At 44.8% G+C, this 14,246-nt stretch overlaps 2 protein-coding genes across 3 annotated transcripts in view; one reads left to right on the plus strand and one right to left on the minus strand.

The window, feature by feature from the left end:
* Positions 1–9,741, plus strand: part of LOC146697854 (regulator of G protein signaling 3-like) — a 30,216-nt gene extending 20,475 nt beyond the window's left edge. The window contains exons 20-28 of the mRNA XM_085474253.1: positions 2,350–2,461; positions 4,716–4,882; positions 5,036–5,543; positions 5,682–5,905; positions 6,243–6,283; positions 6,360–6,452; positions 6,697–6,758; positions 7,681–7,847; positions 9,138–9,741. Of these exons, the coding sequence (XP_085330379.1) occupies positions 2,350–2,461; positions 4,716–4,882; positions 5,036–5,543; positions 5,682–5,905; positions 6,243–6,283; positions 6,360–6,452; positions 6,697–6,758; positions 7,681–7,847; positions 9,138–9,350 (1,587 nt within the window). The 3' untranslated portion in view covers positions 9,351–9,741. The remainder of the gene's footprint in view (positions 1–2,349; positions 2,462–4,715; positions 4,883–5,035; positions 5,544–5,681; positions 5,906–6,242; positions 6,284–6,359; positions 6,453–6,696; positions 6,759–7,680; positions 7,848–9,137) is intronic.
* A 3,203-nt stretch (positions 9,742–12,944) lies between these two features.
* LOC146697855 (myosin light polypeptide 6-like) lies at positions 12,945–13,538 on the minus strand. Of its 2 annotated transcripts, XM_085474225.1 has the most exons (2): positions 13,524–13,538; positions 12,945–13,481 (listed from the first exon to the last, which is right to left on the minus strand). In XM_085474225.1, exons 1-2 carry the CDS (start codon positions 13,536–13,538, stop codon positions 12,945–12,947), a joined length of 552 nt encoding a protein of 183 aa, XP_085330351.1. The 2 variants fall into 2 exon arrangements, with proteins under 2 accessions (XP_085330351.1, XP_085330350.1); XM_085474224.1 differs by having other exon boundaries at positions 12,945–13,538.
* Positions 13,539–14,246: the final 708 nt, after the last annotated feature.

A 14,246-nucleotide genomic window follows, 5' to 3' on the forward strand; every position in this document is an offset into this window, starting at 1 on the left:
ACTGCCTGTAAATATACTGCACGTATGCAGCCCTGAGTACCACCAACAGTCCTGGAACTCTAACTAAACAGACACCTTTAGAGGCGGTCCTGGGGCAGCTGACACACTATTGATCGAGTAGCCTGCACCCCTACCCACTCGAACTCTGCGTTCCTCCAGTAAGATGCTTTTACTGGTCCCACACTCCCAGTTAAAATCCATAGGTGATGAAGGCTTTCTCCACCGCCGCTCCGAGACTCTGCAACAGTCTTCCCTCCCTCTTATATATATACACATGTATAGACAAGTGTGTATGTATGTGGATGTTTAATCACGAGATAAATAATTTACCTCATTCATCTTCATTCTTTCTTGTATTTGATTAGATTGTCCCTCTGTTCAGCACTTTGGCCGACACTTGATGTCTTTAAACATGCTATACAAATAAAGCTGACTTGACAGTGGACACGGTGAGTTTGTGTTTGGGAGGCTGAGGCTGAGGTGCACTGGGATGTCGTGCTTGGAGTTTCAGTTCTCAGGTCTCCAAAGGTTTAAACCTGTTACCCACAGCCTGTCACACAATCACCCTGTTTCCATTTCTTTAGCTGAAATGATGAAAAATGCAAAGATAACACAGTTTGACATAAAATAGTATTTTTACTCCAACAAGGTGTTTCCCAAAGAGCTGTTAGCGGTAAACTCTCTGGGCTGTGTGTCCTCGGATATCTGAGGAGACAAATGGAGGACATCTCCTGTTTGCTGAGGACTGATGGGTTTGCTGATGGGAATTGATAAGAATTTAGCGATTAAGCTTCCATTATGGATATCACTTATCGATCCTCACTGGCTGCGCTTCTGGAGCCATTCTAACCTTACGGCTGATAATGCAGTGCTGGTCGTTGTGTTCCCATCGATGTTTCTGAGAAACGTCTGGTTCTGCAGACTGAACCTGATCCTGAAGGACACACCGACCTCAGAGCTGAACCAGGATCAGTTTCCTCCTCCCATCCATTTACACACATCTGGGAATTTGCTGTGTTTTAGTTTCATACTTTCAGTAAAGGTGGAGGTCAGACGTCGCTCTGCCTCCGACTCTCAGTTACGTGTGTTAGTGCAGGAAGAGCGTGGCGAAGCCGGCGGTCCATAAACACGACCTGATGATGAGGAAAAGGAAGATGGTTTATAAGCATTTAAACATTGTTACTGAGCAGAATGAACACGGCGGTGATGGTCTGTGAACTCTGAGGACATACCTCAGGGTCAAAGTAGGGCTGTGCGATATATCCAGTTTTTTAAAAATATCGATATATTTTTATACGAGATATAAGATGTGACAATATCGTTTATATCGATATAGTCTATGCTACGTTATAATTATAGTTGTGGAACCACAAGTTTGCCTCTCTTTCGTCCACTTTTGTCTCTACGCAACGTTACTCGGCCTCGCCTCTCCTTCACTGAACACAACTCCCCCTCCTCCCCCATCGCTTCACCTGCAGGCAGCGACAAGATGGACACGGCAAATAAGATAAGATAACCTTTATTAGTCCCACACGTGGGAAATTTGTTAATCTCCGTTAACGAGTTACTGCGGATCGCCCCGTGCGTGGGGCTGGACGGCGTCAACATGTTAACGAGCTAACCACGCTAACGCCATGCACGGCCTGAAATCCTTTCATTTTCTCAAAAATCGACTGCACGCCTTATGTATGAATTCTGGTTGTGCTTGATGACCGCGAACCAATTTTCTGTGGAGCACGGCGCTCAGCAATCTGTTAAAAAATGTTTTAGTTCAACTTTGCTACGGAGCTGCAGCAGCTTGATGGATTGTCGGAGCATTACGGCTGCCGAGGAGCCTCGCGGAGTGATACGTACTGTGCTTCAACATAATATTACCGTATTGTTTGTGTATAAGGACCATAAATGGCACCTGTTAAGAGACACGGTTATGAAGCGGGTTTCAAACTCCAGGCTGTCAGTCACGAATTGTGAAATCTTTGTTATTATGCTCAGCGTCTTTTCGTTTACATTTTGACTGCACAATTGTGAGCTCTTTGTTATGCACAAAAACAACATCGTTTTCTTTTATTTATGGAGCATTATTATTTAATAAATGCTCATAATTTATGTTTGAGTAGTTTTTTCATGTACATCTGTGCTGTATGTTAATAAAACAGCTTTGACTAAGAACTCTCTTTTTGTTCTTACTTTATGGCTTTAAAAAAATATCGAGATATGAATTTTGGGTCATATCGCCCAGCCCTAGGTCAAAGGTCACAGTGTTGTGTGCAAATGAAGAAACAGGTCGATGAGAAGAAGAACTACAAGTACACATTTTATTGTGCTGACAGTGGTGTGTGTGTGTTTCAGGTGACCGTGTTGATCTACACTGACCTGCTGCTACTTACCAGAGAGGATGAAGCTGGACGCTGTAACGTCCTGCAGAGTCCGGTGTTCCTGAACACATTGAAGCTCAGAGAGGGTAATGCTGCGTTCACTGTCATCTCTGAGCATCGGTTTTTCTCTGTAACCTACAGCTGGCAGGTTTCTGTTTAATGTCAGAACACATTGTTGTAATCCACATTTGATTTTCATTTCCTGGTTCGTTGTCAGCTGATTGACCAAGTAAAGTATCAACAGCACTATAACCTGTTCAATTTAACTTTATTTATACAGCACCAAATCACAACAACAGTCGCCTGAAGGCGCTTTATATTGTAAGGTAGACACTACAATAATACATACAGAGAAAAACCCAACAATCATGAGCAAGCACTGTGGCAACAGTGGGAAGGAAAAACTCCCTTTTAACCAGTGTTGGGTAAGTTACTTTAAATTAGTAACTTAGTTACATTACTAGTTACTTCTATCAAAAAGTAACTCAGTTACTTCAAGTTACTCGTTACTTTCAGAGTAACTAGTTACTAGGGAAAGTAACTTTGGTTTTACTCAGAATTCTCTTGTTAATGTGTTGCTTCCGTAACTGGATACCCAGCCAGTCTTCTAGCTTGCTTACTTGCCACAAGTGCACTGTGCCACCAATAGAAAGGAAAAAATAATGTGCGCATTTCCATGAGAGAAATCCCACACCTGATTCTATCCTAGCCTGCTTTTTACATCCAACACAAAAACTGCAGTCGTGGTGCTTTGATTGTACTCAGAACTCAGAAATTCTGCTTCTGAATAGGAAGATGCAGGTAACACCAGACTGCAGATGAGCTGCATACATGGCTGGACTGGGACAGAAAAATTGGCCCGGACATTTTGACTACAGACCGGCCGCCATTATAGGAAAAATCATAAAGCCTTTGAATGAAAACAAACACTGTTGTGACAGTGATGTGCACTGTTCTGATGGTATATATGCATCAATCTATCAATCATTTGTTGTAAGATTCAGATAATTATTTATTAAAAGTGAGATATTTTAAATGAGAATAAGAAAGAAAAGTATTTCTTTGTGCCCCCCTCTCCCTGTTAATGCCCTACCTGCCCCCCTGGCAACACTTTGCTAGACCCGCCCCTGCACAGTTACCAGCTGTCAGCTACTTAGAAAAGGATCCTGGTGTTATTTGTCTCTCAGAAACAGTTCATAACTTCCCTTCAACTCATTCATGTCACCTAAAAGGTAAACCTGTTTCTCCATCACCTGTTCAGCTCTGATGATTCAGTAAGGACATCTCCTGGTTTCATCTTCATGTTTCCCTCTCACCACATATCCAAACCATCATGACCAGCAGCTTTACAGCTGTGGCTCCAGCAAACATCAGCTGATACTAGAAATTAATATTAAATAAATTCTACCAACAGCTGATCAAGCTTAAACGTGCTGCTGTTGTTTAGCGCGACATCCGCTGGTTTCCTCTTTCAGCGCAAAGTGAGCGATAAACAAACAAGAGAGCCGATCAGCTGATCATTGATCAGTTTCATGATTGAAGTAGAAACGGGAGAGGGAGGGGGAGAATGAGAGGAGAGGCAGCTGTGCAGCAAAGACACAGAATAACTCCAGCTTTGTGCCTTTTTCATTGTAGCTGAAGTCCGGGACAAACTGTTCCTTTTCACCTCAATAAGATATTTTCTCTGAATACAAGATGATTCCGTTTTTTACGGGACGGTTGGAAACTCTATTTTGTTCATAAGGTTAATTATTAAAGTTCAACATCAGTAACATAGCACCCACCCAGCTGTATAGAAACTCCGTCATGCTAGCTAGCACGCAGTACGAAAAACTCAGCACAACGAAAATAAACTCCACCTAAACTTGGTTCATATCTGACCCAGACAGACTGCAGGTCATAACTTCTTACCTGAACTTCAGTTCACCTGACACTCGGACCAGCAGCCGCTTCGGGTCTCTCCTCCTGCCTCCCTTTTCCTTCATCCACCTGCTGGCCTCCACCACTTAATGGTATTGAATCTGTGGAAGCTCCGCGATAGCCTCCACACGAAGTAACGAATAACGAGCTTATCTAAATCCCAGTAACGAGCAACGCGTTCCCGGTTTTGGCATAATAACTAGTTACCGTGCTCGTTACCACAATAATAACGTAGTTACTCTAACGCGTTATAACAGGAAGAAACCTCAGGGAGGGGCGGGGCCATCTGCTGCGACCGGTTGGGGTGAGAGAAGGAAGACAGGATAAAGACATGCTGTGGAAGACAGAGAGATTAATAACAGATATGATTCAGTGAAGAGGACTCTCCATTTGACGTTTCTCTGTGTGTGTGTGTGGCAGCTCTGTCGGAGCCGCTCCACCTGTACTTCCTGCAGAGCGCTCCGAGCCGCCGCCGCCTCTTCAGCCTGGAGGCGTTCAGCATCGAGCAGAAGGTCCGAGTCAGCCTGTGTCTCCACGATAACATCCAGCTGCAGCTCGTCACCACGGAGGCCACACACACCCAGCAGGTACAACACCTGTCCAGGTAGTCACAGAAAGCAGGAAGAGGGCCAGTTCACACGTGTGTCCAGCAGAGGTCGCCAAACACATGAAATACTCAAAGCTTTTCCCACACAATTTAAGTCCTCTCCTCCTCCTCCTCCTCCTCCTCCTCCCCCCAGCTGTCAGACCTCCCCTCAGACTTTGGCTTCCTCTCTCTCGGGCAGTCTGACCCCCTCTATTGTCCTTCATCTCCTTACTCTTCGCTCTGTGACTCCCTTAGACCTCCCTCCCCATCTTCTTACTCCCCCAGTGCTCCCTTCTCCTCCTCCACTCTTCCTCCTGCTCCCGTCTCCCTTCTCTCTCCCTACTCCTCCTCACCACCTTCCAGGAACATCATCTCCTCAGCTCAGCTCCTCCCTTCACCTCACCGTCCCTCCTCCACTCTAAGGAGTCCTATCTGGAAGGAGAGAGCAGGAGCAGAAGAGGAAGAGGAGAGGAGGAAGAGGAGACGGGAGGAAGAGGAGGTGGAGGAGCGGCAACAGGGGGAGGGGGAGAGTGCCTCAGAGACTTCAGAGAACGCGGGTGGTGTCGGGGGGCGGGGCTTCCTGCTCAGCCCTCACCACTTCAACATGAACCAGGAGAGTGACCGTGACGAGGAGGAAGAGAAGTTTATCTTCAGACCACCAGGTGAGTTCAAGTGCTCTGAAAGAAAGTCAAAAGTCTTGAGTTGGGGGAGTGGAGGATGTGAGGTAAGCAGGATGAAGCTGGTTTAGAGCCGCTGCAGGTGGAAACGTTCCCAGTTTGATGGATTTTCTCCTGTTTCAGTCCTACGTCGCTCGCTCTCCGAGGGTTCTCTGCTGCGAGAACCTCGATCGCCCCACTTCCTGTCCGACAGCACCATCCACCGCCTCACCCGTCCTGTGAACTTTGACCTCAGCCCCAACTCGAGCCCCGCCTCCCGAGCCCCCTCCCCCCACACTCTGAGGAAGCAGCTGACCGGAGAGGGGGGGTCTCTGCACCAAATGCTGATGCTGCTCAACGGGACCAAGGTAGGGACCAGAACCGGCTTTGACCACAGAACTGCGAACCAGCGTCATGTGACTACACAACGCATAGCAGCAGGTTGATCATTGTGCTGCATGTCAGAGTTAGCCCCAGGCAAACGGGGCGACTGCACCAGGACGGCATCTGGTGTCAAATCAGACGTGCAAATCGTTAATAAGACAATCTACAAGCTGATTGGTTGAGGCCCAGGTTAATGACGAGTGTAAAAGGGAGATTTACTGTGGGAGTGGTTTGAACACGTGCAGAGGAAGATCCTGGGGTTAGAGACCGGTACAGCTCGGGTTCTTCGGTTCTAACAAAGTGTTTTTGTTTGTTTTTCAGGCTGGAGAACCCAGAAACCGACAGCTGAAGAAGAAAACTCTGTACGTAAACAAGCACACTGTTGTTTTGTCTGGTGTTGTTTCCTCTCGCTCTGATTGGTCCTCGTTGTCTCCTCAGAGCAGCTGATGTTCGAAGCCGCCTGGCGTTTCTGCGAATGTGGAAAAATGGTGTCCATGGAAGCAGTTTGGAGAAAGCGCTGAAAAATAACAGGTAACTCGGACCTGAACCCGAACTAGACTCACCTGCAGGTCAGGAAAGGCAGCAGATTATCACAGGTCATAACTAATCAGAGTAAAATCTCCAGGTGATCACGGCCAAGCATGTCGGTGTTTCTGCCCTAACAGCAGTGGTGTGGAGGTGACATCACAGTCTGAATGAAGCTCGACTTCAGAGCCTCTGGTGGATGTTAGAGGAAATGCAGGTTTTCCTGAGATGCGTTTGTTTTGTTTTCCAGACCGTCTGCAAAGGAGGTGCTGAGGTGGGCGGAGAGTCTGGAGTCCCTGCTGTCCAATCAGTGTAAGACTTGCTGTTTGTGTTTAACCAATTTAACCAATAAGGGGAGGAGCCAGCATGAGAAACGCCTCTCCACTAGATTAATGTCTTGATGCATGCTCAATCATCCAGGTAAGTAGATTGAGGTTGATTGTGTTCACCTGGACGTTTCAGTGGGAGAAACGTTTCATCGCTCATCAAGTGACGAACCAACAACTATTGATCAAAGACCACTGATCAGTGATTGATCAGTGGTCTCTGATCAATAGTCATGACACTTTGCATATTAATGATCACAAGCTGACCTCCCAGCCCATTGTTCATTCAGTGCTGCTTTTTTCAGTCATTGTGCAAATGTCAAATTTGTATTTGTCACACACACAGCCATACACAGTATGACATGAGGTGAAATGCTTGTAGCTGTGCAATGCCCGACCATTAGATGACAGTGGTTTTACAGTATTTACAATTTACAGGTTATTACAAAATTTACAGATTTAACTTAGAAATTTACAGTAAAAATGTGCAAATAGCAGAAAGAGATTATAAATTATAGGAAGTGTGCATGAAGAAAAACCAGAGTGCGTGTGGTGATGTGATGTGTGGGAGAGTCCAGTCCTACACCTGGTTCAGGGCCGAATAGCCTGGGGGAAGAAGCTCCTCCTCATTCTCTCTGTTTTGGCCTTAAGGGAGCGGAAGCGCTTCCCAGACCTCAACAGTGAGAAGAGTCCTTTGTTGGGATGGTCCATCATGATCTTCCTAGCTTTGGTCTTGCAAATGTCCTGTTTATAAGGTTGAGACCTGCAGTCAGCTGAGACTGAAGACATCCCCTGATGATGATGATGATGATGATGATGAAATATTTCTCCCATTGAAACGTCCAGATGGACAGAATAAACCTTTTGGCACCAGATTAATGGCGTGCTTCTCTTTTCTAATTGGTCAGATGGTCTGACGGTGTTCCGTCACTTCCTGAGGTCAGAGTTCAGTGAAGAGAACCTGGACTTCTGGTTGGCTGTGGAGAGGTTTAAAAAGACACGTCCCTCCAACAAGATGGCTGCCAGAGCTGCAAAAATCTACGACCACTTTATTTCTACGACTGCATCGAGACAGGTACCATGTGTCTGAGCTCCGATTGATGTGTGTTTTTTGGTTGTTTTTTTCCTAATATGGTGATGAAGCATTCCTCCAACGATGATGTCGTTACAGTCCAGAGGCTCGGTTAAATTCATACCTGAAACCATCAGGTTGTTTACTTTCATCATCATCATCATCATCATCATCATCATCATCATCATCATCATCATTTATTTATTTATATAGCACTTTAAAAACACACCTGGTAGACCAAAGTGCTGTACAATACTAATATGCACATAGTAATAAAACCAGACATAGCAATAAAGTTAAAAAACAATAAAAAATAAAAATGTCAGTTACCTACAGAGTTAAAAGCCAGGGAATAAAAATAGGTTTTTAATAAAGACTTAAAAACTGGCACTGATGCAGCCTGTCTAATATGGAGAGGAAGGTTATTCCAAAGCATCGGCGCGGCAACAGAGAACGCTCGGTCTCCTCTAAGTTTCAGCCGTGACTTTGGGACCGAAAGCAGCAACTGCTCAGCTGACCGAAGGGAACGAGTGGGGACGTGGGGCTTCAACAAGTCAGACAAATAAGCAGGTGCCAGACCATTTAGAGATTTAAAAGCCAATAAAAGGACTTTAAAACTGATCCTGAATTCAATTGGAAGCCAGTGTAAAGAGGCCAAAATCGGAGTGATGTGATCAAATTTTCTTCTACCAGTTAAAAATCGTGCCGCAGCATTTTGCACTAATTGCAAGCGTGACAAAGTGCCCTGCCCAACCCCTGTTAAAAGAGAATTACAATAATCTAAACGTGAGGTAATAAAGGCATGAATAACGCTTTCCAAGTCACGCTTGGAAAGAAAGAGCTTAACCTTTGATAAACGTCTGAGGTGATAAAATGCTGATTTTACCACCCCGTTTACATGGTCATCAAAGGTGAGTGCAGAATCAATTTTAACTCCGAGATTTGTGATCGAACTCTTTAGTTGGGAAGTCAAAGCTGCAAGATCAACATCCAGAGTATGAGAAGAACGATTTGGGCCAAATAAAATTGCTTCTGTCTTCCGATCATTAAAATTTAAAACGTTTTTTGCCATCCATGCTTTGACATCAGTAAGGCAGTCAAGCAGAGGTCCAGTTGGGAGACTATCAGCATGACTAAAAGGTAAATAGAGCTGGCAGTCATCTGCATATAGATGTAATGGCACTTTATGCTTTCGGGAAATCGAAAGCTTTATTGATCGTTGTATTAAAGTAAAGACTTGTAATCAAACATGTTGGTCCACCTGCTCATTTGACACAGCTGCTTTTTTTCAAGGTCAATGTGGACTCTGCCATCAGAGAGGCAACCAATCAGAGCCTGCGCCTTGGCGTTAGCTCCGCCTCCTTCCAACTGGCGCAGGAGCAGATTTTCAACCTGATGGAGACGGACAGTTACCCACGATTCCTCAAGTCCCGCCTCTACACCCAGCTGGCCAGTCACAACACAGAGCAGCGGATCCGATCAACCAGAGACGAGGGGTTGATCTGAGCTTCCGACTGGTTGAACAAATCTCTCAGTAGCATTCTGGGAGATGTAGTATTGAGTGTTTTGGGACATTTACCCTTTTCATGTTAAACAACTTGATTCTTACGCTAATCTTCTTTTTTTGCTGATCTTTGTTTATCTAAAAACATTTAACCCGTCCGTGTGAGAAAAACATGGCCTCTGACCTTGAGCTTGAAATGAGATGCCATCTTTAGACTGTTAGGTGTTATCCTTTATGCCTTCTCGTGACCCAGGTGAAGCCTTGCTCACAGGTTAAACATCGGCAGGACTTTCAGCCTCGGCTGCATGTCGTTGATTCCAGAGCAGACTCTGATTCATGTTTTTAGCTAACGGCTAACTGATGTATCTCTGATTAAAGCTGACTGATGTCACATCAGGTGTCAGACCTCCTGTTTCCTCTTCTGTGACTCCCCTCCATCCAGCAGGAAGTCTGACACCGGCAGGCTGCACAGGTGAAGCAGGTTGAGTGACGGATTCACCTGCTGCTGTTTGATTATCACACTGAACAGTTTTAACTGATTCAACAATAACCTGAAAATCTAATAAAACAGACCGAATGACCTTGAAGTTCATTATTTAGTCTTTAAGTCGTGATAACAGAGCGCAGACTTCAGCTGGTGCTTCCTACGGTTCAGGTTCTCAGTGATGGAGACCAGGTGTGTGCAGGTGGAGCAGCACCTGCTGGTATCTGGCTGTCAGAGGTGTTTGAAATCACTTTTTTGTAATGAGTGCTGAGAGTACTGAAGATAATTCCACCAGTTGAGGTGTTGAATCTTCACAGTCCACAGGAAATGAAATGAAGGTGGTGTCTTTACAAACGTGAACTCCACCTTTAATGGATGCAAAGAGTCTGAAAGAGATGCAGCAAACATGCCAAACCATAATTCATGTATATAGCACTTTAAAAACAGCACATGGCTGTACAGCAGAAATATAAAAAGTACAGTAAATACATAACAGTAAAATAACAGTGTTAGTTACCAGAGGTGGGACCAAGTCATTGTTTTGCAAGTCTCAAGTAAGTCTCAAGTCTTTATCCTCAAGTCTCAAGTCAAGTCTCAAGTAATGTCAGGCAAGTCAGAGTCGAGTCTCAAGTCACTGGTGTAAAAGTCCGAGTCAAGTCACAAGTCTGAAACTTTGAATTTCAAGTCCTTTTGAGTCTTTAAAAAAAAACAATGAAAAAATAATGTTGCAGTTATGCTAAATGTAAATATTAGACCATGTAATTTTAAAATCTGTGTTTTTCTCAACACATGACAAAATAGTGAACTTAGAAAATATACACAAATTGTGAAATTGCACCTCTTTAAAATGCAGCTCAATTAAACCTAGCTCCAAGAATAATTTTCACCGACAGTTCTGAGATAAGCTGCATGTTATTCTTGGATGCGGTTGTAGGACCAGCTTTAAAATCGCATGACAAAAATATCATACACATTAAAAAAAAACTGCATCACCAACGTAGCCTGGACAACATTTGCTAGTTAGATGAAGTCAGCTATCTCATCGTAGCATATTTATATGCATATTTATAATCATACGGTTCTTGGAGTGAGTGCATACACTCATGAAGTTTAGTAACTTCAGGTCACTGCAACAAGCCCAGGTACAGTTTACCGACGGATGGGTGCAGGACCTTGAAATGCACCGTGTAGAACGAAAGACCATCGTACGTATCATAAGTTTACCAGTCTCACAAATTGTCGTCATAAATACACATTCGTTAACCGTTTATTAATAGGACCTTTGAGCTCAACGGTAATTAATTAGTAGTGGAAATAATTTCTGGTAGCATCACAGAAATGTAGCAGTGACAACAATACTGTATGCTGTAATCGTACTGGGCAATTAGTGATACAAAAAACCTGTTTTATCCTGTGAATAAAAGTATATGTTTTTGTCAATGTACCATAATAACAGAAGCGAAACGCAATATTGTGTCAGGACAATTCACTATTTATGCACAATAAATAAAGGAGCATAGCGCGACAATTTCTGTTCAGCGCCAGACTTGCTTGTAACCTATATCACTAATTATGTTATGAAAATGACGCATTAACTACAACAGCAGACTGACCTTTGTGTAAATGCTTGGAGCAGACTAACCTGTGAGCTGGAGTGTTCTGGGACGTTATATTTGGTCTTTGAATGGCTGCAATCCAGTCGCGTCTTTGTTACTTCGGAAACATGGCTCGAACAATTTCTCTTCAACGACGTAATCCGATAACAACCGATCTCTTTACCCGTCGGCTTCCCGTGGCTGTCATGCGACCGGCTATTGCAGTTAATAATACAACAGCTTCTTGACATTTTTGTGTTTCTTTTTATCGCTGTGTGACTGATTTTAATTGAAAGCCTGCGTGCGCTAGTACCACTTGCCACGAGTTCCCAGAATCCTTTGCGGTTCTACCCGTGAATGACGTCACATTTTCAATCTCTATATAATATGCATGTTAAATTTTATATTTGGGGTAAAATATCAAGTCTTTTCAAGTAAACCGGTTCAAGTCCAATTCAAGTCCCAAGTCATTGGTGTAAAAGTCCAAGTCAAGTCACAAGTCTTAGAACATTTTTTCAAGTCAAGTCTAAAGTCATAAAATTAATGACTCGAGTCTGACTCGAGTCCAAGTCATGTGACTCGAGTCCACACCTCTGTTAGTTACACACTGAGTCAAAGGCCAGCCAATAAAAAGGCCTGATCTGAAGAGGAAGATCACCCCAAAGCTTCAGGGCCACAGTAGAGGACGCTCGTCTCTAAGTTTCAGCCACGATTTAGTGACTGAGAGCAGCAGCTGCTCAGCTGAGCAACTGAGGGGGACGTGGGGCTAATATACAGGCGCTGGACCATTTCAGGTTTTAAAAACCAGTAAAAGCATTTCAAATGGATCCTAAATTCAATTGGAGGCCAGTGTGGGGAGGCCAGAACCTTTGTCATGATACACCGACACAGATCATCGTAACTACACCTCGTGAACAAACCTTTGAGTCGGTTACTTGTAGTTTTACGTCTTCATTTCTTCCCTTTGTTTGATTTCCTTTTTTGTTTTTGCGTGAAATATTTTAAATGCCCATTTTTGTATTTGTTTGTCTTAATGAGGGTGTTTCTGTGTGTGCGTGGTTGGGTACCTCCCCGCTCACTGAGAGAGGAGCTCTGAGGAGGCGATGAGAGGCTCACATCCAGCTGCAACAGGAACACAATCATTGGCGTTTCTGTTGAAGCACCTGTGTGGACACGCCCATCAAGTTTGTGTTTTCATCATTCCCAATAATTAGACGCAGAGCACCATAAAGAGGAGGCCTGAGCAAGTTTTATTTTGGAGGAGCAAAGTGAATCGTAATATCACTGATGACTCAATAAACACATTAATGCAGGACATGGAGAAATGAATGCAGGCAGTGATTTATTCATTTATTGATGATCCTCCATCGATTCATTTATTCACATTGATTCTTACTCTGCTGATCACATCAAACAGAGACACACTGAGAAGACGTTTTATTAGAGACGACAAACTCGCATACATCAGACGCTCCGTCCACCACAGAAGAAGAGGAAGACAAAGTCGCTGTCTGTTTCTACCCGGCCAGAATGTGTTTGACAAACTCGGTGTAGTTGATGTGCCCATTGGCGTCCTCCTGTCCCGCCATCAGACGATCCACCTCGTCCTCAGTCATCCTCTCTCCCAGCGTGGCGAGGACGTGGCGGAGCTCCGCCCCCATCACCGTGCCGTTTCCCTCCTTGTCAAAGACCCTCAGCCCCTCCACAAAGTCCTCGAAGTTGCCCTGCTCTTTGGAGCGGGCCACATGCTGCTGCATGGGCAGGAAGCTGTCAAAGTCCAGCAGCTTGACGTTCAGCTCCTCCGCCTTCGGCCTCCCCAGCAGTTTCAGCACTTCCTCGTTGGTGGGGTTGTGTCCCAGCGCCCGCATAACATCGCCGCACTGAGCGTAGGTGATCTTCATCTCGCCGGCTGGCGTCTCGTCGAACAGAGCGAAGGCGTCTTTGAACTCCTCGATCTGGTCGGGGGTGAACTCCACCACGATGCTCTTCAGGTCCACCTCGGGGGGTTTTGGCTCCGGCTCCGCGGGCTTTGCTGGAGGAGGAGGCTCTTCCTTCTTTGCCTCCACCTTCTTCACCTCTGTCTTTTTCGGTTCCACTTTCTTTGGCGGCATGTTGCTGCAGAGCACTGGCGGTGGAGATGGAAAGTGACTGTCTGGTGTTTTATAGGAGCCAGCGGTGGGCTGAGCGAGCCAGGAGCAAATGGCAGGGAGGAGAGAGGAGGCGACCAAAGATGGAAGAAACCTGGAATGGAAACACTGAGAGGAGATAAGAGCCTGCAGATAAGAAGCTTCCAGAAGCAGCAGAGCCGGTCTGAACCGGAGCCTCTGACCTCTCCTCAGGCCTCCATCAGTGAAATCCACCTCCTCCTTCACATACTCTGGGATCTTTTCTGTTTCCTGCTAATCAATAGTTTTTAGCGCAGTTTCACAGCGCAGCTATCCTCTGCATCAATCTGTGAAGTAATCTCTGCATACCAGGCCCTTAATTTTGAATTACATTCTGGATTTATCTGCAAAGAGAAGCCAATCTAGGAGAAATCTGCTCTCTCTGTCTGCCTTGGATTAACTGCAAATGGAAGAAAGCACATATTTGTTTAATATGTGCATTGAAGGACATGTCCTGGTCAAAAATGACTCCAAGGTTCCTCACAGTGTTACTGGAGGCCAAGGTAATGCCATCCAGAGTAAGAATCTGGTTAGATACCATATTTCTAAGATTTTCAGGGCCGAGTACAATAACCTCAGTTTGATCTGAATGAAGAAGCAGAAAGTTAGCGGCCATCCAGGTCTTTATGTCTTTAAGACATTCCTGCAGTTTAA

The sequence above is a fragment of the Copadichromis virginalis genome, linkage group LG12, assembly GCF_057382275.1.
Source record: "Copadichromis virginalis isolate Kocher_CV1m ecotype Utaka linkage group LG12, C_Virginalis_male_GT1.1, whole genome shotgun sequence".
In the NCBI taxonomy this organism is placed as follows: domain Eukaryota; kingdom Metazoa; phylum Chordata; class Actinopteri; order Cichliformes; family Cichlidae; genus Copadichromis; species Copadichromis virginalis.